Source organism: Bacillus rossius, chromosome 3, assembly GCF_032445375.1.
Source record: "Bacillus rossius redtenbacheri isolate Brsri chromosome 3, Brsri_v3, whole genome shotgun sequence".
Lineage (NCBI taxonomy): Eukaryota > Metazoa > Arthropoda > Insecta > Phasmatodea > Bacillidae > Bacillus > Bacillus rossius.
The window spans coordinates 32,922,656-32,949,982 of NC_086332.1; the positions used below are offsets into that span (position 1 = coordinate 32,922,656).

Here is a 27,327-nt window from a genome sequence, read left to right on the forward strand (position 1 = left end):
GTTACAAAAAAGTTTTTCCAGTCACGAAATGTGAACCACTGTCATATGATTAACACCCGCGCGCTCTACCGCTGTGGTACTAAGTGTGTTGGGTATTCAGAAGGAGAAGAGGTACCTACATATTATCATGTTTGTAATGCGAGTTTTCTAAATATTTTACAACTTGTAGTTACTTTTTACTATGACTATTTTAACTAACAATATTTACATTCCAAGGTAGTTTCACTATCATAAAGCTACATTTGGAACACCAAATTTTTTTAATGTTCCCTAATATTTACGAAAGTGACTTTATGAGGGTTTATATTGCTACACGTGGGTCCGCCAACTTGTTTACATATTTTCGTTCATCGGCTTCCGTTCCAATTTCCCGAAATTACTCTTATTAAATGCCGGATACTGAGAGCTATGATGTTTACACATCAAAAACTTTTTATTAGTATTTGTACAATTTCACGACTGGATCCGAGTCCTCTATATTCTATAGTTCCATCTCTGAGGGAGAAAGAAACTATGGTTTTTCAATACAATAACTTGAATATTATTGTAAGTATGGTGACATTTTTTTTTCTTGCACACACAGAAAATAATATTCTTTGTAATATATGTTCATTTTATTCTACTAAAATAATGTTTTTTTAATGAATAAAACACATAAATGCTTGCAATATACTCCGTTAATTAAACCATAACTATTTGAAAAAATGACATCTTAAAAATATCAACCTAATTTTAAAAAATGGGCATGATCACAGCTGAATTTTGTTAGTCTGAAGAAAACCACTCGTAAGTTTTGCGCTCAAACCAGTGACCTTAAGCACTGTAAACATATCTAACGAGACAAGGAGGCGACAAGGAATCATTGAACCATTAAAATCAGGCAGCTCTTTCACAAGCACAGGTATCTCATCTAGTTTGCAAACTTCACTACACTCGCATCGAGGTGGACGTTATTAAATAGATGCACCCCAGCGTGAGGGGGCCCCCTAACTAGTTTATCACGCTGTGGCATGCTGGACACCATCCCTTAGAGTACCCTCTCACCCTTCTCCCTCCCTCACATTAGACCTGTCCCGGCCAATCGGCTTATTCCGACTCGGCCGCCAGCCCCTTCCCCTTGGGCCCGCGCTCACACCTACACCCCTTGCGCGCGAGGTGTTGACTCTCGCTCCTCATGCAGTGGACCGAGGGTGGCACTTGACCCCCCCCCCCTCCCCTAACTTCACAACCCTTTTAACCCCGCGCATTCGCAAACCTGCCCCACCCCCTCCCCCGAGGCTGGGATATATGCCGCACGGAGCGGGCCATGTTATCCCCCCTCCGCCTTTATCCGGCAGTGCAATGCCCGACCCGCGTCTGTTGACACAGCCCTGATTGGATTGAACCCCTGGAGAGAGACGACACGGGCCAGATGCACGTGTGCCAACCTTGTTGACAGGGGAAAAATTTACCTGCAGCCTGGAGTTTGGCGTTCGTTGCGAACAGGTGTAGTAACATGGTTGACATGTCGCTAAAGTTTGGGGCTGAGTTACACACAACATATAGATACACATAAACATGATTACTTATGGAAATGCACAATTACATATGTATGTGAATGTGTAGGCCTACATACATTTTGTGCACATTTAAATAATACTCTCCATGCTCAAATAGCTATGGTTATTAAGTACATAAATGCAAGCATATACGAATAAATATGAATATATATGCTTACAAATGTACATGCATGCAAGTACATTTACACACACAGAAAGTGTTTGTATATCAGAGACAAACATACAGTATTACTATTCTGGGCGTTGTTATCCAACAGTACAAAGCTTGTCATAAAAATAAACGGTGCTCTTAAGGAAAACGTGCAAGCATGCGATTCTAGACTGCGTGTACTTAGTAACAGAACATAGCAAGTGACACCAATTTATAAGTAACGTTCGTCTGCCGCTTTCCATTTGAAGGAAGGTGAATACACAAATTATAAATAGAGATATATAGCAGATGAGTGGAAGAAAATATGAGGTGGGTGATTTAATGGGTTATGAAGTGGGCGGGACAGCTGCAGATTGTTGGTTAGGAAACAGGCTCACTAAACTCCCAACATGTTCGACAGCCATGGAAAATCCAAGTGCTGAGAATAAATTTACTCCACTTTCTTGCAGTTTTTAAATAATCTATCCCACACTGTACCACAGCTTCGATATTTAATTTCTTTTTTGCTTGACGGTGAAAAGAACGGCACTTGATAAAGTCAACATTCGTAGACTGGTGCAATTATTGCGACACATGTAGTCACCTGCGTGAAATAATCTGTTATTTTCACCTGCAGTTATAGGCTGGAGTCCTTTACTAAATACCAAACTATAACAAAATGTAGATGCTTGGGATGGTATTATTCAAGCATTGCAATGCCACATGTTTAGACGAATTACTCAAAACTGAAGTGATTTCAAAACATGGTAAAACCCAAGCTGGTGAAGACTTATCGAGGTACGTTAGGTGTCACACTGCACCTCTTCCACCCTCAGTGAATATCGTACTGCTCGATTTGAGCGGCGCGAGGGAATGCTTCAAGGAATTGCTAATGACCTGACCTGAGCGCTGAAGCTCAGCCACTTGCAGAGCCTTCAAGCACCAGACCACAAATGAACATCAGGCAAGCCCTCAAGGCCGTCAATAAGTAAACAGGCTTTCCCTTTGGATACCCTCCCTCTATCACGCACTTCACCAATATACCCCTCCCGCAACATCGGGAAGGATATTTTGTTGGAAGGAGGGGGGGAGGAAGGCCGGTGTTCCAGAAACAACACATTCCCCCTACTCACTCACCCAGCCCAGTTGTCGATGAAGAGGGAAAGTGCTGGTGGGGATGGAACACCGCAAGTACTCCCAGATCGCTTACCTCACCAAACTCGAGGAGAATAGGAGAAGAGGGGAAGGAGGGAAAGGGAGGAGGGGTTCAGCATAAAATTTTCACACTTCCGAGAGGCAGCAGAATTGGTTTTCGAAGTGTTGAAGGAAAATGGTGGAGGGGGGAAGTGGAGGAAGCCCTCAAGGTTAAAACAACCTCCTCAATGTGCACGAGCTATCGTTATGCAGTCATGAAGTTCTTCCGCTAATAACAGGATAATGTCGCCAAAAATCGAGAACTTGATTATAGTTCTAATCATGTTCCCCCTCCTTTTTTTTAATCCGCCAAATTTCTCCGTTCTCCTTCCCTCCCTGATGACTCCACGAGAACTCACCCACATATAAACCTAATTGCCACACGTTTATTCCAGGGTGTGCACATTTGGTAAATTAATATTTTATAGACGTAATTAACAATAAATAACTTCAGATATTCGCATTTTGATTACGTTGTCTGCATAGAAATAAAGGAACGGAAATTAAATGCCACTTTAGAGCGAAGAAAAACTTAATATTTTTATTAATTGTATATAATAATTAAAACTCTTTTAGGTATTTTATATATGTATATATGAGCTACTGGGGGGAGGGGGGGATGTTTGAATCTAACATGTACAGGTACAAGTATTTTGCCATCGAGACAATAATTGTACTAGCCAACATTTTTCCATGTTGTAAACATCCACAAGAAGCAGGCGGTGGCAACGTCTGCACGATTACAGTTAACTATGTAAAGCTGTCTTTTTTCTTCAGTTAATCATAGCGCCATATTTGTAAGACGCTCAAAACATTGCTGAAGTGTGATGATCACATTGTGGAAACAGTTTTTAATTACATTAAAAAATATATATAAGTGACTTTTTAAAGATGGAGATTCTAATTCATACTTATTAACCATCATCAAACGTTATCAAATTCCATTTCCGCAATGTTTTACACGGAACAATATGGCGAAGGCGTGGTCAAAAAATCACAGCATGCAGTTCCGTCTCCTGACAATTCCTGACCCCATAATAAGAAGCATGCTTTACATTTCCTGACTTCTTCTGGATACAGCAAACAGTTACCTTCGCACTACATATATATATTTTTAACATCAAACACCAAACTGGACTTTCCAACTTTTCGCAAAATCCCTACGATACGTTAAAGCTTGCCCGACAAGTCTTCAGGGGCAGACAGGCTTAATTGTCCGATTTTTTTTTGACGTGACAACGTCTAATAAATCGATGAACGTCGTCTGCACGCACGAAAAAGTGTCCCGTTACGCACATTGTTCCATTACGTTGGGTCCCGTTACGCTCATTGTTCCATTACGCTGTGTCTTGTTACGCTCATTGTACGCTTGCGCCGCACCGACCAAAGTAATAATAGGCTATGTTAGATATTAGATTACAGTTTATTTATATGAAAACTTGTTCATTATTATATTTAAACTTTATAGCTAAACGCCAGTTTTTAAAATTAATTACAAGTCATCTACACGTGAACTGTTTCGTCGACTGTTTATAAAGTGAAGTGAAAAGTTAATGTGGTTTTCATTGCTTATTACAAAAACAATTTCGGTAATAAAGGTTAATTATTCTTGCATTTTAAAAATCTGATTACTAGTATAATTTCCAGTATTTATTCTTTTATTATTAAAATAAAAATGATTCAATTTTATCCATAAAAGTATGCAATCATTTCATCGATGTGTTGTTATGACGTTGTCACGTTAAACTATCGTCCGTAAACCGACTTTACAGACCACCAACTATTTTTTTGTGGTGCGTTTTAGTTGGAGATGTTTTAAACGCAGCTTGGTTTGCCCGAAGCGACGGTAAATAACGAGGCCTCGACGTCAGCCCACCTCGAGATCCTAGCCGCCACGGGAAGAGTTTCCACCCCCCGGGTTGCCGCGTCAGGCAGACAAGAAAACGTTGTCGACCGGCTTGACGGCGGCCTGTCACGTGACATCGCCCGCCCCGGCCAACCGTCCCTAACCCCCTCGACTGTCGCGCCCTCATGCGGATTACTTAATGTATTCGCGACCTGCGGGGCCGATCCGCAATATAAATGAGCTGTCCGTGGATCCGCTTTGACATGATAATGAAGTTTACGCGCCAACACACGTGCAACTTTTTGCCCTACATTTAACCAACTTCCTTTTTTTTTTTGCCCGCTGCTGCATGTAAATTGAACGTACCCCCCTTCCCGCCTTTCTCACTCTCTTTTTTGTTTCACAAAACAAGCTAACGAAATTTGTTTTCAATTACGTTCTTCATTCGATTCTGAACGTTGCTAAATAGGTATTGTGCATGATAATTTCAATTTTTTTTTTTTTAAAAGCCTGGTGCCTATTCTACATTCTGCGGTGCTTCGTCACATTGCAGCAAAGCCAGAGAATTCATTCAGTAAAATGCAAACAAATGATAATCCTGGTGATAAAATAATTTTCATTGTTGTGTTGGTATTCGTCACACACTAGGTCGGTGCCTGTTCGAATCCCGCTAGTTTTATTTATTTTTTATTGAGTTCTATTTTACAACATTAATTAACGATAATAATGAATTTCAGGTCATTTTTTGCTTTATAATTGATATTATTTTAATAACATAACATTTAACTAGGTTGCCTAGTTTTTGATTAATTATGTGTCATATTTTTGATTTAATACTTTTGTGCAAAATAATTAAAAATAAGAAATTATTACAAAACCAAATAATTTCCATACCACACACACACACACACACCTATATATGTACACACACACTCAATTACTCTTTGAAAAATTATTAAAATACCTTTATGAATAAAAAATATAAATCGTAGAAATCCAAGTATTAGATTGGTATTTATACTCATAAAATTTGTAAAGAGCCTCTTTATATTTATCTTAGCAAAAACTTCCTATCATTGTTCTTTTGATTGAGGAAATGCATTTTTTTAACATCAAAGCTACCAGTAAATTGCGAATATTGTCAGTCATGCAGAAACAATGGAACATTTGAAAGTAAATATTTTGTTGGCAAAATTAGATTTGAAACACTCCGTAGCCTACCGATTTTGTAAAGATACACGTTACTGACACACAAATCAATTACAATTGCAATTATGACACACCCATTGAAGAACCTAATACTGGTCGCAATGTCTGGTATTAAATAAATATGTTCAGTAGGCATTGCTCTACTCTTGGATATGATGACGTTATAAAATACTGGTTATAAAATGGGAATGATATTCTTCCAAGTAATTGCTAGGTGGAATTTCATAGACACGGAAGCAAAATAAATTAATTGAAGTGAGCACCAAGCAGGTTTCCCAATCACATAAGCCAATCAAAATGGTGCATCTAATTTTAACGTTGCAAATGCATTCAAACTTCTGGAGAAATTTTCATTACGATGTCGCCCTCACCGCGGGATAAATTTCAGCCCCTAACAACTGACATTGCGACAATGCCTTAGAATTTCTGAAAATACTTATGTGGAGTTTGGAAAATATGAAACTCTCTCCGAAAAAAACTCGAGCAATCGAAAAAAAAAGTAGTTACTGAAATTATAGACGTATATGAGGATGTATGGTTCGTGAGTTCTAGACTCGTCAAAGATGACCGGAGTTTCGATCAACAATTCAGTCACCATCTTCAGGGAATCAGCATCCTGAAGATGGTGACTGTAATTTTTACCGATACGTCCGTAAACCATAGAAACCACATACCACTCAAACTTTGGCAATGGTCGCGAAAACTCAAACAGGTGCCAAAATATACACGAAAATAAACGCAGATTAGTGACGAGGCAGATTACAATTCTAGGATTTTTTTTTATAAACGTAAGGGCTGCATCTTTGCAATGCTAATTCTTAGCAGAAGGGAGATATAAGTATTTTTTCTTTGTTCCTATCTGGTGAACGTACCAGCCCCGAATCCTCCAGACTGGAAAAACAAAGACGCCCCGAGCCGAAAACTTCACCGCGCCGCATAACAGACTTAATAAACATGCAAATTCGCCCATGTAAGTCAACGGTGATTCGGGAAAAGGGGGAATAAAGATGAAGTTTGGAGGAGGGAAGGAGGAGAGGGAGAAGATGTGTGGAGGAACTGGAGTTGTCTCAGAGCGCAGCACCGTGCTTCATGTGCATTCGGCATTTGGCGAAGACCTCCACTACGCACTGAAGAAGAGAACCAGTAAGCAATCACACCAACCATAAACAATACTCTTTACAGGTTCTGGTGACAAACAGCTATCATTCCCCGTCCCACACATTGCCGTGAATCGTTTTATAAAGGTTTAAAGGAATAAAGACAGCTGCAAAAAGTGTGGTTCTGAAAAATGTCTTAACAATTTCGGGGAGGCAAAGTATCGATTGTAGTCTTATAAATTTGGCAAAGGTAGTCGGAATAATGCCTTGAAATTAGCGAAGTTTTCATGATTTTGAAAGTTGTGAGCTTGAGAACATTTTGTGTTTAAATTTTGGAATTAAATATTATTTGAATGACCTACCATAAACTCATACATTATGACTGGTGAGCTGAGGGTACCGGGTTAGACTCCTGTCTGGGTTTGGGAGCTTCCACTTTCAGAAAATTTTCTTCCTGGGCCCAGTTTAAGAATTATTTGTTGTGCTGTCCCTCCACCTCCATTATGCAGCCGGCGACGGAAAACCATCACAGTGTCATCTCACTTAGTTCAACCTAGTAGCGCCATGTCCTTTTTCCTGCGGTGATGGATCTGGATCGAAACCAGCCTCCGTTCAGGACGACCCTTCAGCATCACTTGTACCTATAGTATTCCTGCCAAATCCCCCTAGCATGCCTCAGTACATATGTATGATCCTTAATGCAGGCACAAAACAATGATCAAAAATAATTAAATTATCTTCTCTGATTAAGTGCCGTAGGTTCTAAATGATTATTTATTTTTTTTTCGGTTGAAAAATTAAACAAAATTCATCCAATCCTTTGAAAGCTAAAACATGCGTAACGAGAATAACTGTTTAAGCGTGATAGTGATATATCAAATAGAATTTTCGTGTTCTTAAATTTAATTGTATATGATTGACAGGATAAGATTCGCTTTTCATATTTGACAGCCATGCATAAAGACAATATTTATTAAAGAAGGAGTTTTGAACAAAAGCCTTTGCTGATTACACTGTATGGTATAAGAAACCTCAATAACAGACAAGAATGATAGATATGCTTACACAAAGAAAACAAGCCAAAATCAAGAATGTCAAAATTCAAAACATAGACAGCACAGAAAATTCAATGTAAGGAATAAGTCAAAAAATGATTACAGCATATACGGACACAGTAGACTAACAACGGCGATACAGTAGCAACAAGATCTGTAAATACAGACAAAAAAACAAGCTTGGAAAAAACAACGACAATTAGATAAACCCAACTATGATACTAAACAGATGAACTGGGCAACACAACGACAACCCAGAGACGCACAGGAGAACCCAGCGATGTGACATAACTGACATTTTGTACACCACAACGACGACAGCATAAACGAACAAAGTATCATTATTCTGTTTGTCTTTAGTTTTCAAGGTTGTTTTTTGTCTTTATTTACTGTTTTTGTTGCTACTATCTCGCTCGTTGTTGTTTTCTCACTGTGCCCGTCTGTGCTATAACAATTTTTTGATATATTCTTTCCAATGAACTTTCTGTGCAGTCTATGTTTTGAATTTTTTGTCAACGCCTGATTTTAGCTTGTTTTCTATGTGTTTCTGTATTTATCTTTCTTGTCTGTTATCGAGGTTTCTTATGATACACAGTATTTATAATTAGTAATGGCGTATGTTCAAAACGACATCATTAATTTTGCGAGAACAATTCAAAGAACGTCAGGCAGCAATTCTATGACTAGTGATATTAAACAGCTGGGTACCACTTTGTAGCATTTTTAACAGTATCGCGAGCCCCGTATGTTAATTTTAAAAAAAGGTTGGTTTGAATCAGGATGTATTAAAGTTTCTACACTGGTTGCATTTGCCTACATACCCTGCACCTTACACACTAGCCTAGAGTGTATTTATTTACCGCTCGAACATCCAGCGATTCTGGTTCCACAGCGGAGCTTTATCGGATAGTGTGGTGCATGTAACAAAAAAGCACATGCTTACGGGAAAATGGGTTTTCCACTCGGTCACAAGAACTCGTGCTAGAAAAAAAACCTGAAAAAAAAAAATTATCCGCATAAAACCCCCGCTGAGAATGCGCTGATCTAAATTTTATATTCGGCACACCTTCATTCGTGAAACGTTTCGCTGCACTCCCGAGTTCGATCGTAAAAAAAAGGGGGATATCCAATTTCCTGTAACGCCCCGCGCTTTTCTTCCATACTTCACCTACCTCTGAACAAAAAATTGGTTTTACGGTCAGATAACACCGTGCCGGCGACGAGGGTTTAACACGCTATGTTTAAGAAAACTGAGGCATCAGTTTAGAACGAACGATTGAGGACCCATCCTGGGAGGGAATGTGGTACGGAAACGACGGTGATCTGGAAACTTGTAGTTCCATCCAGATGTTTCGAGACGAGAGACTTAAGGTACGCTGACCCCGCAACAGAACCCAAAAAACGCTTTCGTACCTTTTAGAAATTTTTTTTTTGGCTGTTGTAAAAGTAAAAGGCTAGTTGTTAAGCTAGGACTTTTACATAAATAAAATTCTCACTAAAATACGTACTTTATTTAAGTATTTATTGAAGGGTGGTTTTTCGAACGTCTGGTTGATAACAAATAGAATAAAAGTTTAGTTAAGTTAGATTAGGTCAGCGACATTTACAATACTCTAAAACCGTGAAAATTTACGAATTCTCGCAAAATTGATTTTTCCCCTAACCTAACTAAAAAAAGGTTTCGTGGAGTCCACGCGCGACAGAATTGGAAATTCGTGTTTATTGGGTATAGATAGAGATAAATTATTTACATTTTCAATCACACTATTCACATAAAAATTAATGATACTTATAAAGTTAACTGCATAAATCAATAACTATTTCCCACACGAATTAATTAATTGCAGATACAGTAAATAAAATAAAAGAAATAATGTACCGTTAATCGTTAGCCGTTACGAAAACTGAGTAGACAAATACAAGCAGCGTTACGAGAATTCCGAAGCATCACTGGTGTGTCATTTTTTTTATTATTTTCTTATTATTTACGAACTTATTTTATGTGGCGAAGTTAAGGCGTGCCACCTTGTCTACCACTTAACCACATATATGTTATACAATTAAATGCAAAGTTACACAAACAAATACATGACTAAGCTAACCTAAATAAAAGACAATAAAAAAGAACATGATAAGCAACATACAAAATACAATGCAATCTAAACAAGCAAAACAATTACTAACAAGTAATGAAGCATGATTCACGCATAGAAGCTACATGTTACTGATATCACAATTGATACATTTTTTTATAGTAAACACAGGACAAAAATATATTTAACAAAAAGAAAAAATTAAACTTAAACTCATCCCAAAAACCTTCGAAACTAAAAATTATTTGTCGTTAAACTTAAAATTTTAAATGTTTAACCTATAATAAACAATTTAAATAAACACACACACTTGTACAAAGCTCATAAAAATAAGGATCGCATCCACTTCTTATTCCACGTTTGCAATATGTTGTTGTTTCTTGAGGTTATTCTACCTCTCCCCTGCCTCTTCCGGCCGTTACAACTAGCATATAGCACGTCCTCTCATTGGACCGCTAGTCAATGTGTTGGAGTGGCGTCGCCGCTGACACACTCTTTTGCTCTAACGGTTCCCCCACCATCTACCTAACTATTCCCCTAATGCGATAGTAATTTTCGTAACGCTAAAAAGTTGTAGCCCCTCAGAAAATAAATAAATGTGTTTTTAGGATGGGTCCGAGTTAGGGAGAGACTCACTGCGCTACCGAAAATGAACATTTTCATTCCGACCGCGAAGTTGGACGAGCGAGCGAGCGAACTTCTGATGCGTTCGGGAACTGAGGGTCGATGAATCTCAGGCTTCCCTTCAGAGTCATAGGGCTACTCGGTGTTTATTTAATAGTTTTTATTTTATTTTAACCGCGAAGCCAGCACCGTTTATCAGTCGTTATCCACTGTTTAGAAGCGCTCTGCTGAAGGGTAAGCTGGGAGAGGGACAGTCGACGCGGTGACGTAATTCCCCGAGGGGTGGTGTACGTCGAAGTGGACCACGCTACTGGAATGGCCGGGTGGTGGAAAGGGAAGGGGGATGCGGAAGTTGAAGGAGACGCCATTCCGAAAAAGGGCGTTCAACTTTTACGACCGCCCGGCCGATGCATCGTCGCCCACGCACGGCCCATCCTCGCGATTTGTCACGTCCTATCTGCGACGGGACGTACGACGCGAGTGGTCGTGAAAATTTTGGATTCCTCCGTAGTCGTCACCAGTATTTTGGAATGGTTGGGGGGGGGGGGGGGACACATTCATCCGTCCCCAACCCGGCGGGCACCCCCTTTTTTTTTTTCGCGGCTTCTTTTGCCCGGGCCAAACCACGGAGCCACAAGGAAGGGAAGGAATCATGTTTTCTTTTTTGTTCGAGAGTATGGGTTGGCGGAATCCGTGACAAGTGTCCGGCGTCGCACAGTAAAACTTAATTCCGGGATCGAGAAGGCGGCTCGTCCCTGATCTCAGGGGCGAGAGGATATCTATGGCTTGGGGTGGGGGGGGGGGGGGGGACGTGTCCGGCGAGGTGTATGGGATCGGCGAGTGTAAAATGACGCCTCTCCCCCCCCCCTCCCCACACGCATCCACGGAACCCGTAGGAGAAGTGGCTCGTGTGTCACGAGTGTTGTTTTATTCATGCCCGCGGAACCGGAGGAAGAGGAGAGAAGGGAACGGACGGGAAGAGAAAAGCGATGTCGGTTGGAGGGGGGTACAAGGAGGGGTCGGGTTGCGGGCGGCGGAATTTGAAATGCTGGCCGACTGGAAATTATATATACGTCCCGCGCGTGGCGCCGGACATAAAACACGAGAGCCCTGAAGGGGGGGAGGAAGCACGAGCCATTTCCCCGCGAGCGCGCGATGTCTCCCCTCTGCCCCCCGGGCGACCGTCCCGGCGACTGGGGGCTTCGCTCCCCGGAGGCAGCGGGTCGACCCCAGGTGCGGCCTCGGCCAATGAGAGGTCGTCAGAGCCCGCCCGACAGCGACTGGAATAAATATTTTAAAAGGAGCTGTTTTCCCCAGCCGGGGGGAAAAGGGACTTCTCGTTGAAGCGGCTCCCTAAGCTTTGCACAACAAAGGAAACAATTTTTCTGCACTTCTACAAACGATTCCTACGGGACACAGGTTGCCAAGAAATAGTTTTTAATACTACTGTAAACATGTTTAAAATTTGTACAAAACACACGGCTGTAATGAAATACGTAATATTTCCTACGAAAATTGGCGCATAATTATACTTAAGTTTCAACTGATGTTTCGTTCAAGCAAAAATTTTTTCGAACCATGATAAAAGATAATCGGATATTCAATACTTGGACATTATTTAGTGTGTCATGTTTATTACGTGCGCAGTTAGCTATTCAGGGAACGGATAACAAATAACTTCAACAATTGGAGTTACTGGAACAGTAGGCATAAATGCCCAGGTAAGAATCCGAACTCAGTGTTCCTGGGAACACTATTCTGTAGTGACACTGTTTTTTTTTTAAATTTAAATATACCAAATTAAAAATATCTTTAAGTATACATGAATATTCTTTTCCATTTACACAAAAAAAATTACAGAGAACACGTCACAATTAGGACACTTACATTTCCGAACATTAACAAGCATATTATTTTTAGAACAACACGACTCTGCAACACACCGGCTAGCCGATCTAAATGTCGGAGTATACCATCCAATCCGCCGCCGTACAACCAACCCGTAAAGGTTTTTGGCATTACACTACCAAACACTTCAGGTCTGTGTTCCAAACGTATCTCATATAACACCAACCCCGCCCGTTGGTCCACAGGTGATTTTGCAAAATGTGTGCGTACGCGCGGTAGAATTGAATCTTCTTGCTTATTATATTATATTATATTAGGTATAGTAAAGATAATTATCTTTCGGCTGAGGTCGCAGATCAAAAATAATATACATATGTTAAGTACGCGAGCGCTAAATTATATTCACTAAAAATGATTCATACTTAGATTTTCGAAGAGGTTTTGTTGTCACATCACTTGTCTCCCACCCGGTGGGTTTTATCTAGGTGCTACCGTTTCCCTCGTACATCCGCCAGTGCTTCCGGTTCGACAAGACACCAAGTACCTGATTCATTCACCGAAAATAATGTTAAACTAATACGAAGAATATAGTTATTTTTTTTTTTACTTCACACTGAAAGCGATGAACGCCGCTAAATATTTACCAGAAATTTATGAAAAAAAAAATATATATATTTAAAAAAAACTATATCTAAGATGGAAGCGTGGCCGGCGAGAAAGAGTGACAACTGTGAGAGAAAAAAAGAGGGGGAGGGGCGACCAACTGTATGTGGCTTTGTCACGATCAAGAGTTGGAAGTCAAGTAAAAGTGCATATAAAAATCAATCATCAGCAAGGAAGATTATTGAATCACCAGAGACAATTAATGAGCTTGCAATATATTAACATAAATTGAATTTTTATATATATTTCGTATATATTAAACTAAAGTGTCTGTTGTATACATCAATTTACAACGGGCGCATTAGGCGCATTACAACCCCAAGTTTATAGATAAGAGTAAAAATGTAGTCTAGTCATAAGTATACATTAACAATTATTATTTGTTTTAAAGACGTAAAATAATTCTTGCACATAAAATTGGAAAATATTTCGCCAAATTATAGCAATAAATATTAAGAGAGTTAACTCTTTGAGAATAAACAAAAATGACTGTGGGGTGAAAATCTGGTAAACTGTGGCATAAAAATCAAACAGGAGCCAATAAAATACTGAGTTACACGTAGCCGGAAGTTCTTGGCCAAAGAAAAAAAAACAAATAGAAGCTAGTTCAACCCAGTAAAATCTAAGTTGGCTTTTAAAGTAATTTATATTCTTGTTATACTTGTTACAATTGGAGCACGATAATGTAGGTATTTTAAATTTACAGTAATATCCGAGGTATCGAGCTCTTAAGCCTTTCAGTGTGTAAGTTTGGGAAGAGAAAAACCCTGATGGTGCCTTTCCTTTGCACACGGGATTCCGCTATTGGTCGCGCCCGTCAGCTGCGTGGAGTCTGCACAGCGCGACTGCAGACGCCACAACCAACCGGCGAGTCTCATTCTCTTCTCCTCCGGACCTCCAAGTACCTCCGGTCGCAGTCTGTCCGCTGCATCAGGAGCAATACCGCGGGGACTGGACATCCGGCGACGGAGCAGAATGGTCGCTCTTGTTCCTCTCTGAGGTGCCCTGGGCATGCGCAAGAGAGGGTTCCGCCACTGTCGCAGTCGTCAGAGCAGGAAGCTATTTGCTTGTGTTTACTCAACCATCCGACGAGGAAACGGCTACCACGGGGCCCGAACGCCCTATGATCTGTTTGGAAACGGTCTAAGCGCTGCCAGAAGAAAAAAAAAAAATATGCGGCGGAAAAATAATAATAATAAAAAAAAAGATCCCGAAAATAAGGAAGGCGAGTGTCGTGAAAAATATCTTGGCACGAAGTATGTTCGCGGTAAATCACAGTCCCTGACAGTAAACTTCCCCGCTCCAGCCACAAGGAAACAGCGCACAAACAATCTCTTTCGAGATTCCAATTTTTGTTCCCGCGAACACGCTGGGCAAGAATTATGATGATGAAGGTTCTCCTGGTTCCGACCTGTCCCTCAGACGGCATTGTAGATGTTAGCGCGGGAATGGGATGTTTTATTGATATACTGCTTTGGTATATGATTCCTCGTCTTGAATTTTTTGTTTTCCTTCAGATTTATTATCCTCTAAAAAAGTTAAAAACAATTCTTGCAAATTTAAGATTAAATTAACATTTCTAAAATGAATATGCATACACCAGTTTAAACCACACGAATTTAAAATTGCTCAAGTTATCCTGTTAACGAAAATCATTTAAGAACATACCGAGGGTGGCTGAAAAGAAGTTCTGTTTACGTGTTTCGTTTTTAAAGTGTTATAAGTAGAGACCTGCAAAATTCGCGGATTCATTGACTTCTAGGATAGACTCCACAGTCCTTTAAATACTCGCGGAAATGACACCTGTTCATTGGTTACTGACGCGTGAGACGTCTCTACTAGGCTGTCGGTAATTCAGCACTTTCTTGGTTTAGTGTTTCCCATTGGCTCACAGTTCCCCGGATAAAATGTGGGCCAATCGCAGAAGTGGTACGAAGGTATAGTTGTTTTGACGCTAGCCTATCGCGAAATGAATCCGCGAATTTTGCATGTCTCTAGTTATAAGTTATGAGTGAAAATGGCTAAAAGCTTTTTTTAATAATATTTTTAGGCATCAAAATTTCGATAAAAATTCTTGGAAGCACTCGAAGGACTTGCATTGCACCTTAATCTTCAGTTCTCCGCCATATAATGTTATGGTTACCGCTCATATATCGTAGTTTCTCTTTGCACAAAGAGAAGACAGCCATCAGCTTAGAGGCGATACCGCGCTAGAAGCACCAGCGAGCGTCGCACTTATACTCCGTCTCGCTAACACAAATACACCCATAACTAAACGGGCTACTTAAGCGTGAGAATAGGATGTTTGATATGAGTTGCTTTTATTATTGTTGCTGTAATATTTTGTGCTTGCCATGTTTAGGAAAAACCAAAAAAAAAGTTAGGCTATTGGGTTTTAATTTGTTTGATTTTATTGTTTATTTAAACAAAAAAATCATTAGGTTGATATTAAGCTAACTAAAAACTATCAGTCAGATATAAAACCCCTTCCAAGACTTTTTATGTTTATTAGTGGTTTCGCTTTATGAAGGTGGCCTCAGGTGTAAATTAATTATATATAATTCTCATAAGCTACGATTGAGATGAATTGTGTATTTGATTAAAGAATGTATTTTAGAAAATATTTCGTATAAAATATAACTTTTGATGTTATAAGATCAGAAAAAAATTAAAGAAAAACTGGAATGGCAAATTATAACTGAAAAAAAATGTAAAGTGTCTTTGTGTACTAAACCTCAATGTAGCGCTTCGTGAGCGAGTGTATTGCTTTCCAATACTGAGCTATCTTAGTTGTTGCTTCCTTGTTTTATTTGTAAAATATCTCGTACACTCTCTAAAGGAAAACACGAATACATCCAAATCGCCGCAGGATAAAGAATTCTAATTTATTCAAAAATATGTTTAATTTTTTTCCCCTTCCGGCACATATTTTTTCAAAATAATATAGTTCAACATTTACTTCATTTAAATTTAAAAAAAGCTGGTTTAAAAAGAGCAATGAATAGATGAATGGTTCTTCTGCAGTTAAAATGTTGTTCATCAAGAATTTCGTAAAATTAATATACACTACTGTGGCTTCTCTTAAAAAAATGACTGTGCTAACACAAAGGTTTTGGAGGATGAGAATAATTGAATACTGTTGATTACTGAAGCCTTCTCATTTTCGTGTTCGTTGAACTTTTTGTGTCTTTGGCGCTAAAGATTCGAATGAAATTAAAACATTGCGTGGTAAAGTGGGTGGGATGAAAAAGAGATGGCTAAACAAAAACAGGAGAGGCTGAAAGGAGATGAGTGAGAGCGCCAAAATGAGAATTTTACGGAGAAGCTAATTATTCCTCCCATCCTCCGTGTTTGAAGGATTTCAAAACAATGCTCGGTTATTCGAGCGCTGTCCTTCGGTTTGCGTTACAGAGTCCTCTGATCAGTTTAATTAATTTAAAATAAAATGGATTGAACAAATTTCCTAAACTCATGTTTGAAAACATACTTGAAACACTTTTTTTTTTTTACACATTCGATGTACAGGACAGCATTTAAGTGTTCAAATGTCCAGACACTATTTTTTTGACTAGATTTTTATACGTCATTTATTTTTAATAAATTAACTACTGACTTAAATGTTGGTGACGTCTAAAATTTAACTGTTACAAAGCCGAAATTAAGCAAAAAATCCAATTTTAAACCGGTTATTAAGTATTTCTTACAATCTTATCTAATAAAATTTGTAAACTATTAAAATCGCAAATAAAATTTGGGAATACTATTATAAAAAAACTGCTTGGAATAAAATTCACTTTGTACATCAACCTCCAAGATATTATATACTAAAATCAGAATAATAATACCATGCAATCTCATAGAAGCATCACGGCTTCAACATCGTGACAACTGGGACCAGCGTCATTACTGCAAGTTGTAGCCAATATTTTACAAATCCTAGATGAATGAGTAAATGAATGGAGGTCACTAGAGATGATGAGACGTGAAGTGATGCGAGTGTTGCAGTGACAGATTGTATTGGTCAGGGGAAACGGGAGTAATCCGAGAGAACCCACTAACTCAAGTTGACGCCCACCACTTTTCAGGCCTTAGTGCGAGTCACGTGATATGACTAGAACACCGTTGATCCAAGATGGTGATGCATACAATACCTTCCTTAACCCTGATTGCGTATTAATATTCCAGCAAGCCTGCCTCTACAATATTGCGAACTTGAATCAAGCTTACTAGTCTCCACGCTTCCAGCTTGCTACAAGCTTGCTACGACAGTCCTTGTCCTTGACTCAAGCTTACATCGAGCTTGGACCAAGTTGCCTAAACAAGTCCTCTTGGCTAGCCTCATTCGAGCTCATTGAAACCCTGCGAATGCAAGTCTCGTGTCAGAATCATACAAGTTAAGCTTGGAACAAGCTTGAATAAGCTCGATATGGCAAGCTTGTACAACAAGTCTAATTCAAGTCACGGCAAGCTTACCGCTGGCCAAAATGCTACATTGAAATGGGAGCCGCACATTACTTAGAAATTAAAATCTAAGAACACCCATAACTAAGAATTATCGAGAAAAAAAAATCACATTACTATGAGCTAGAACGATCGAAACTTATAAACATACAAGTTGAAACCATTATATTTTAGAAAATCAGAACTTAAAAACATAGTATCACAATTTATAACTGCCACAGCTTAGCAACACACACATTAGAACTACCATACCGCAGTAACACACACATCAGAACTGCCATGGCTTAAAAACTGTCAAGAGTTCAGAAACATGTTTTCAGGCCGTATTCGCCCCGGATGTGGGGCAAATATGGTGCCCGCCACGCGCGCCACCAGGCAGGTCCGGGCAACAAAAGTCCACATCTCGTATGTGTGGCTCCCGTCCGGGCTCTGGGGACACCCTTCCTTGCGTCAAGATGGTCCCCCGCCGGGCTCGTCGTTATTTGGGGAGCACTGACCTCCTGCCAGCTCCAACCCACCGCACCGGTCATTACTCCAGTGAGCCGGCTGCCCCGTGCTGGCCAGTCCACACTGAAAGAAAGGTTTGCTTGCCTCTACAAAATATCTGTTTGTATATGGAGAAATAAATATATTTTGTTAATTCGAACCAGTATTTTGTAGTAGGAAAGATTCTGTTGACCCAACAAAATGATTTTGTTGACTCAACTGTATATTTGGTTAGGTGTAACAAATCATTTTTGTTACTTACCGGGGTTGGGTTAAGCTAACAAAATATTTTGTTTCGCCATATATAAACAAATATTTGTTTGATTCAAACAAACCTTTTTCTCTGTGGCAGACGCATAGCTTAGAAACACACAACACGGAACCACCACAAGTCTCGACAGTCCCGCCGACGAGTTTCAAGCCACTCCCCAAGTACGTGGCCTCCTAAGGCAGAGGGGAATGACGTGAGGTGCTGGGCGAGGGGCCGATGCGGGGGAGCTGAATTGTTGCCCCTTGGATGGGCAGCCCTTCAGGATTTTTCTGACAGTGGTTAGTTTAGGTTAGGTTAGGTTAGGTTAGGTTAGATTAGGTTAGGTTAGGTCACTTTACAAAATAACCACTGTCAGAAAAATCCTTAAAGGGCTGCCCTTCCAAGGGGCAACAATTCAGACAACCTTTCAAAAACACTACTGTAAGAAAAATCCTGATGGGCTGCCCTTCCAAGAGGCAAGTTTTCAGGATTATTTAAACACTTAAAGAAACATGTTTTCAGAAATTGGATGGGCTGCCCTTCCATTCGCTGTACAAACAAACCATTGCCAGAAAAATCCTGAAGGGCTGCCCATCCAAGGGGCAACAATTCAGTCGCCCCGCCGATGCGACCCAGAGGGGGGGGGGGACAGAGGACCCAGAGGGGCGACGCGGGGACTCACTGTTGGCGCAGAACTGCTCGAGGCCGCACTGCGCGCACCGGCTGGGCGCCGCCACGCCGCAGTGACAGCCGCCCGTCTGCACGCAGCAGGCGCAGTCGCGCCGCGAGGCGTCGTGCGGGCAGCGGCAGCCGGTCGTGTCCCGCGTCCACAGGTCCACCTGGCCTGCGAACACGAACACGAGCGCTCGTCCGGGCCTGCGTCGTGGCTGCACGCGGGAGTGTCTGCGTCGGCGAGGCGGGGCGACGAGCGCGGCGCTCGCGGTCTTCTCGTCGTCCACAGGACAACTTTGAGCCGTGACATCAACATCATATGGCGGAGGAATGAAGATAAAGGTGTGATGCAAGTCCCTTGAGTGCTTCCAACAATATGTACTCTGAAAATATGCCTTTCAGCAAAAAATACAGTTTATAATTTTAATCCGGAAACAAAACTACTTTACGGCCCTCAGCGAACTCTTAAATGCTTTTCGTAAACATACCCCACTCGGATATCTCGAGTAGTTTTAGAATCACGTAGTTTTTTTTTCCTGAAGCTCTGTTCACCTTGTGTGTGTGCCCGGGTGGGCGGGGACCTAACAGCTACACCGCACGCCAGGGGCTAACTGGTCGCGGTGATCAGAGTCACTCAAAATGTCACCGCCGGCGCGGCGGCCAACTGGCCGCGTGTGTAACTGCGACCACCTCCACGTCGCGTCGCGGCGACACGTCTGGCCGACTGGTGTCCGGTAGGGCTGGTGTATGGTTGCGTACTTACGGACTCCGCCTACCAGGGCACACACACGTTGTGCACAGCTCAAGAGGAAACCACGTGATTTGAAAACTACTACTGCTAACAGAGTGGTGTCTCTGTACGAAAAGTATTTAAGAATACACTGAGGGTGGATGTTTCTGAGTTTTAGTTTAAATGTATTTTTTTTTTAAGGAATGAAATTGGCTACAACGCGTATTTAAGGCATGCAGTCACCCGGTTCAGATTCTTGAAAGCCCGAAGGGGACTTGCATTTACACCTTTATCTTCATTCCTCCGCCACACGATGTTACGGTCACCGCTCAAATCTCATAGTTTCCCTGTGCACGACGAGAAGACTGCGTGTTTGTTGAGAGCCTTACGCTTAAAGGCGATACCGCGCCGGAAATACCAGCGAGCGTCGCACTTATCATCCCGCCTCACTAACAAAAATACTCCCCTGTCTAGGCGGGCCCCTCAAGTTCGGTCTCACACACAATGCTGGTTACTCTGCCTTAAACATATCACGACAGTCATCTTGCATTTGTTGCTTGGTCATACATTTTCTCAACTGATACATGCTAAATATGATTTAACTGGTAACATGTCACGTGAATGTTTATAAGTTCATTTTCCTAACCTTTTACAGATCCAAAATAACATTGGGTAAATATCTATGTTACAAAATTTTAGGCTCCACAACAAATGCTAGAAAGCTATTTGGGAGATTCCCTTATTTTAATTACAATAATAAGAAAATATAATGAAAAACTCAGCGTATGAAACAGAGATTTAAGAGTATTAACTGTAAGTATATGTCCTGTCTTTTAAACATGAAAGTGGTTACGAGTGTAATAGTTTATGATTTAAAATCATAAACTTTATACTTGCATCCACAGTCGTATTTTAAGAAGACACACTATTGTTTTAATTCCCAAGAACTCATTCGTAAACTGGCCTTTACACAGATAAAAGGGTTGAATTTCTTAAACATTTGTTTGTTAATGGTGAAATAAGTAGGGACTTGCTAGAAAAACTGACAGAAATAACCATGTAAAATTACAGGTATTTGTAGATTTACACATTTACACGAAAAAAACTGTATTACCAAAAATAGTGTTCGCAGTAATATTGGTTTGGGATTATTACCCGGAAATTTCTATTTTGTGCTGTCTCAGAACCTCCAATGGTTAACCGTTCCCTGAAAAGCTTTCCAGTATTAACTGCGCATATTAATAAGCATGGTAAAACAGTTTTAAGTTAAATTGTTGAGTATTATATTATTTTTTCCCCATGGTTTATACATATATGCTTGAATGAAACATAAATTAAAATACACAATTATCCGCCATTTTATTTTCGTAAGAAATACTCGGCATTATCTCGAAAAACAAATTTAATATATGCGTAAATAACCATAGCCATGTGTTGCACGAATTTACGATACAGCTGTACAGTAGATGCCGAGAATGAGAGAGTGTCTTTATACTCAGTCCTGTGTTAAAAAAATGCAGCTCTCGTAGTCGCTGTTCACGTTGAAACCAATGCCGTGTGTCGTGCTCTTAGCACTACGTGGAGGGGTGTTCATTTTTTACACATATGCGTGAAGAGCGCAAGTTTCTGCTTCTTGTCTTCGATAATACTAGAGATGTTCTGAGCGATTTTAGTGCATTTCGGATCAACCCACGCCGCTTCGCACACGCCCTCTGCTCTGACACAGGAGCAGAAGAGGCCGAAAGCGGGACAGAGACAGCACAGCCCTCTCTCTCCGGACGCTTGTGTAGACGGAGACGGACTACGCACGGGAGCTACGTACTTGGCTTCGTGCTACTTCCTCTCTCTCTCTCTCTCTCTCTCTCTCTCTCCACCCCCAACCCCCTAGTTTCCCCTACCCCGTGCCGGTTTCACCCTCTCCCATTTCCGATGCGCCGCAGCAGCCCTTCATCCCCCATCAGGGGAGGGTTTTTAAAACATCCACTCGGCTTTGCAGCGAAAGAGAGGTGTTTCCCGAAACAGTATTTCTGGCAGGAACACGTGACTTTACCGGCAGAGGTAACGCATATTTTTTATTCTGGAGGTTCGGGCTGATATATACACCGCACCCCTCACGCACATCCCAGCCTTTTATTTTTTTATTTTAGTTTATAGCTTTCTCGTGTCATTTATTGCGGTGAAGAATTTTGCGTTTCTCAGGATGTACCTCACTCGATGCATTCCACGTGTTACATGAGAGCTTTCGACGTCACTACGACAATTTATTCGTAAAAGAATATTTACCCTCTTTTCAGCCCATAAAGTATGACGTTTTTGAAAAGTAGCTAAAAAAAATAGCTTCAAATATATGTTTTTTTTTTATCTCAAAACCAAACACTCACATTTTATCTACTTAGGGGCGAAATTTCAGAAATATATTTAGCCTATGTGTTAATCTAATATAAGGAATATTGGAAAATCCGTCGAATTCGGTTCCATGGTAACAACGTAATCAAATAACATAAATAAATTAATTAAATATTTGTCATCGATAAAAATTCGTGGAAATTGTATGTGATACGTCAGGAAAAGTTGAATTTAGCAGTTTTTATTAACCCAAAAACAGGTTGAATTAAAATTCAGTGACCATAAAATATAACTCGTATAATTTCCAAAAAAAAAAAAAAAAGTAAAGTATATTTTACATCCAGCCTTTATAAACGAGTTGCCAAACAATTTTCTTTCACGCTACAGATAAATATTTCATACATTATCAACACAACTTACTGTAGAATTTTGTAAAATAATTCTGTATCCCCATTTTTGTAATTAAACATTAGATACCACCAAATACGCCAGAGAAAAATTCCGACAGCTACAAGATTTTTGTGCGAAAACTTGGCGTTGTTGTCACGTCAGTCCGGCAGATGGCAGACGATGCACTCTGTATAAACTATGTATCTCTTAGATACACGTGGTACACACATTTAAATGGAAAAAAAAACTTTATTTTCTCTTAGAAAAAAAAAGTTTATGTGGGTCCCAATCTCCCTGGTGCAAATAAATTGGTCAACTTGAACTTTTTGTCCCAATCTGTGTTTTTGGCAGAACAGAAGAAGAACACTCGTGATATTTGCCGTTTCCTGTTCCAATTTTGAAAATTAATATTGTCGAACTCCCACACCTTTCGCCACTTTCGCATTCAAAACTTAGCTGCGTACTCATTTACAATGCACGAAAACAATTAACAAAACTACAAGAACACTTATTTTGGTACTCTATATTTTCTGCGCCCTGGCGAACTCTTTAAATAAGTAGATTCGGGTATCGGACATCGCAAATGTAGACAGGGAAGTTTTCCGTGCGACAATATAACGTCATTCACCTTAGGATAAGGACACGGACAATTTGAAGTTTCGGATTCTTGTTGATGTGTCCTTATATTACATTATTATTATTAATTTTTATTTTAATACATAATGAAATATAAGATTATATAATTTTGATCAATATAGTGCATATATTATAACATATTAAAAATAATAAATATTATTTCATCAAATTATGCGATATAAATATAATGTTAGATGTATAATTATATAATATATATATTAATTTTTTTTATGTAGGCTATAATATCTTTATATAATATATACACAATATACTTAAAAATAAATATAATATATTATTCATTATAAATTATTATATTTGTTATTATATTACCTCATATTAATTTTTTTGAGCCCACTAAATTAAAATTTATACCACTAAATTTATGTTGGAATTATTTTTGTGTACTAATTTCGTCACTCATTGTAAGTCATGCCAAAAATTCAAACCAGAAACAATTTAAAACAATTTTTTTTTTAGACGTGCCCCATTCACACTGGATGTCCGTAATAGGCGTAAGTTAAAAAAAAATAATGTTTTTAAATCAACCTTCCACAGTGCAAGGATCATTCAAAGAAGAACTTTTTCGAAAAGGTTTGTTGCAGCAAAAAAATAAAAAAATAAATTAAATAAAACGAAAGGGAAGCTCCAAGATGGCAGGACCGCCCTCTCTCGGCGTGTTTCTCGCCGGAGGCGGGCAGCCTCGACGGTCGCCCACGAAACAGATGATTCCCCGGCGACGCGGGGGCGACTGGAGGAGAAGTTGGGTTAGGAGGGGGGGAGGGAGGGGTGGTTCGATTCGCGGGCTCAGCGGGCCGAAAACAGGTAATTAGATCGGAGGAGCACTCCAGAGGGGCAGCTGGCAGGGTTCAGCTTGTGGGGGGGAGGAGGATGATAGTCTGGGGCTCCGTGCGGCGAAGCTGCGGATGTGACCGGAACGCTGAAGACGTCTTTGCGAGGACTGGTTGAGAAGGAGGAGGGGGGGGGGGGAGCGGCTTCCGAGCGGTCACTTGCAGGAGTTCAAGAGGTCGTTTGGCGGCGGGACGCCGAGGCGTCGGGGCGGAAACACGGGCGTGTCCGCCCCCCCCCCCCCCCACTGGCCCTAGGGTTCGAGGGCAGCTGCCGGCACAGTGCAGTCCAGTTGGAGGGCCAACCCCGCGGGGCGCTTACCCCCCAATCATCGCGCTTCTGTCCCGTCGCATTCTCTCCGTTACTTCAGCCGGGGCACCGATAAACCTACAGTCAGTACTTTATAACATTTATTATAAATAAAATACGCATGTGTTCGTTTAATGGTTTCGAAAAAAACTTCAAGACCCCGTTCATATTTCAACGCTAGCGTGAGTCTTGTCCTTTTGTCGAACAAATCTTGATTTTAATCATATTATTCGTAAATAAAAAAAAAAAAATATTTTGTTGAAAAATATAATAGAAAACATAAGATTTTCCAGTTTTTGTTCAGAGGACCAAATTACTTTTTTTTTTTATGAATTAAACGTGTTGCGACGAAAGTTACACACGAACGGTTAAAATAACAAAATAATATAACTCACGATTACATGCTCTCAATTATTCGTGCTAAGATTGAAATATAAATTCGCTCTGAGATTTCTGAAAATCACTAAGCAACATTTACTGAAGTGATAAAATCCTTTATAAACTGTAAATGACTTACAGATAACCATAAATAATACAAACAAACTGTGAATACAACATTAAATATATGAACAAATAATTTTTTTTTTCGTGGTGTGCCACCAATATTAACATAAAATATTACACAAGACAAAAAAAAATCCTCGAAATCATAAAAAAATAATACCAATAGAGGAAACAATATTATTTTTCTTAAAAAAAGTTTTTCCAGAGATAAGAATATTAAAAAATAATTTTCTAAAAGAAAAAAAAACTTTTTTATGCGTGTTAACTAAAGAAACTTCTTAATAGTATTTTTGTAAGCTATAAACTGTTACTGATATGTTGCCACTTACATTTAGATGCAATGAGACCCCATGCACATACGCTAATGAAACGTAGTAATGAGGTTCCTGTTTGTTGTGCAGGAAGCATCAACGCCCCCACACACGCTGACAGCCAACGAACGCTTTGAAACGCGCAGCGCACCACCAGACAACAATGCGACCGCGCGCCACGAGGCTAGCTCTTCTATCTTCGGCGCGGAACAATCTCATTACCTGATGGCCTGGAGCCAGCTCTCATTAACTGATACGCGCGACTGTGATATGAAAGAATCAGGCCGGAGATAGGTTGCACGCGGCATCGCTGTCAGACATTTCTGGTTCATCCGCCGATACGGCGTTGGATGAAACTGTGTATACGGTCGTAAATTAATTTCCTCTCCAATGGAGCTTTCACAATAGACATAATCCGTAGGCAGGTACGCGCTGATAAATAAACTTGTGATGGCTTAGGACTAGTTTCGAGGTTGAAAACAACTCGACTGACGAACAGAAATAGAAACACCTCCCCCCCCCCCCCCCCTCTTTCTCACAGACGGAAATGGTAATATTATCTTAAAAAAAAAAATTAGGTGCATGTTATTATGTACGCGCGTTAGAAGTTATACTTAATTGGCGTAATAAAAAACTTACTTTAATTTTCAATACAAATAATTTATAGAAATAAAATAATAAAAGGATTAGAGTGATATTATATATACGGTCGGTTAAGAATAACATCAAACATATTTAAAAATTTGAATAAATTCTCAGTATAAAATATTAATATAAACAGGTGAATAAAATCAATTATTTAACTTAGTAAAGTAATCTAGGTAAATTTTTAATGAATAATGATAATAAAAATAGATATGCTACATATTTATTATAATTTATTAATTTTAATGTTTTATTAAATAAAGAGATAATTTATTGTTTATATTGAAGATAAATTATACATATGGGACCATATACTCACTTAAATAAAAAATATAAGTACTTGAACTTGAACATAAACTTGAAAATGTTTATAAACAAAATTTATGTCGCTAATATTTACATTAAATAAATGTATTAATGATATGGACCAGTATTAAATATCAATCACTAAAGCACCGAATTAAAAAGCACATATATAATTATTATTTGCATGTAGCTTTTTTTTCAACCTGTGATAATTTTATTGCGTGGTGCACACACATTGTGAAAATTCACTCTCATAATGTTTTCATAAAGCACCTAAAGAAATATAACTTCAAAAAATATTAATAAATATGCATATGTAGGCCTACACATAGGTTGGCTAGCACAGTCATGCAAGAAAGCCTTAGGCGAAAACTTCACACGGTAGTCAAACTGAGGAATAATTTCGTTTGTCTCAAATCAGGATTGCTCAAGTGAGCCAGACACACACGTCAGTCATAAGGAAGATTGTCGGAGACGAGGAATAAGTAAGTGGTTATGGTTCGAGTCCAATCTTCAGCATGACTAATTATTATAGACATGAAAAACTCGCGTTATTACTTGGACAGTGTCTAAAATGGATACCATTATACATTTTAATACAATTTTTATTTGATAATGTGTCTTAGACGCACCACGAACTACAGGAAGCCAATTGAAAAAAATTTGCAATCCGGACAGAAGGTACGCTGTAGTAGCATTGATTTGTTTATGTACAAGTGTATGGAGCCTAGCTTAGTGCTACCAAATAACGCGAATTTCGTAGGTCTTTACTAATGATAAATAAAACCCTGAGTGGGTACCAAACTGCTCACATTCGGGAACGCTCTGTTGAAAAAAGGAAAAGAAAGACAAAGTAAATAAAAAAAAACAAATTAATTGAACACTTTGAAATTCGTCCTAAGACGTTTTCGTTTAGCGAGACTTTAAAACACTAAATGATTCACCTAACTCGTCAGAAGTTGGAATGGGTGTGAAACAATGTGAGTTTAAATTGAATTTTGTGCATCTGGAACCTACTTATATACTGTGATGCGCAAACATAAATTACTTTTATTACGTACACCGCAAAACAGCGTGTGTCTGTAGTACACCGCAAACACGCCCACTTTTTAGCATT

The 27,327-nt window shown here is 39.6% G+C and overlaps 1 protein-coding gene across 1 annotated transcript in view; it reads right to left on the bottom strand.

The window, feature by feature from the left end:
• The window catches only part of LOC134531262 (uncharacterized), a 140,894-nt gene that overhangs the window by 91,668 nt on the left and 21,899 nt on the right, over positions 1–27,327 (bottom strand). Inside the window, exon 2 of the mRNA XM_063366953.1 lies at positions 19,198–19,359. Coding sequence (XP_063223023.1) covers positions 19,198–19,359 — 162 coding nt within the window. The remainder of the gene's footprint in view (positions 1–19,197; positions 19,360–27,327) is intronic.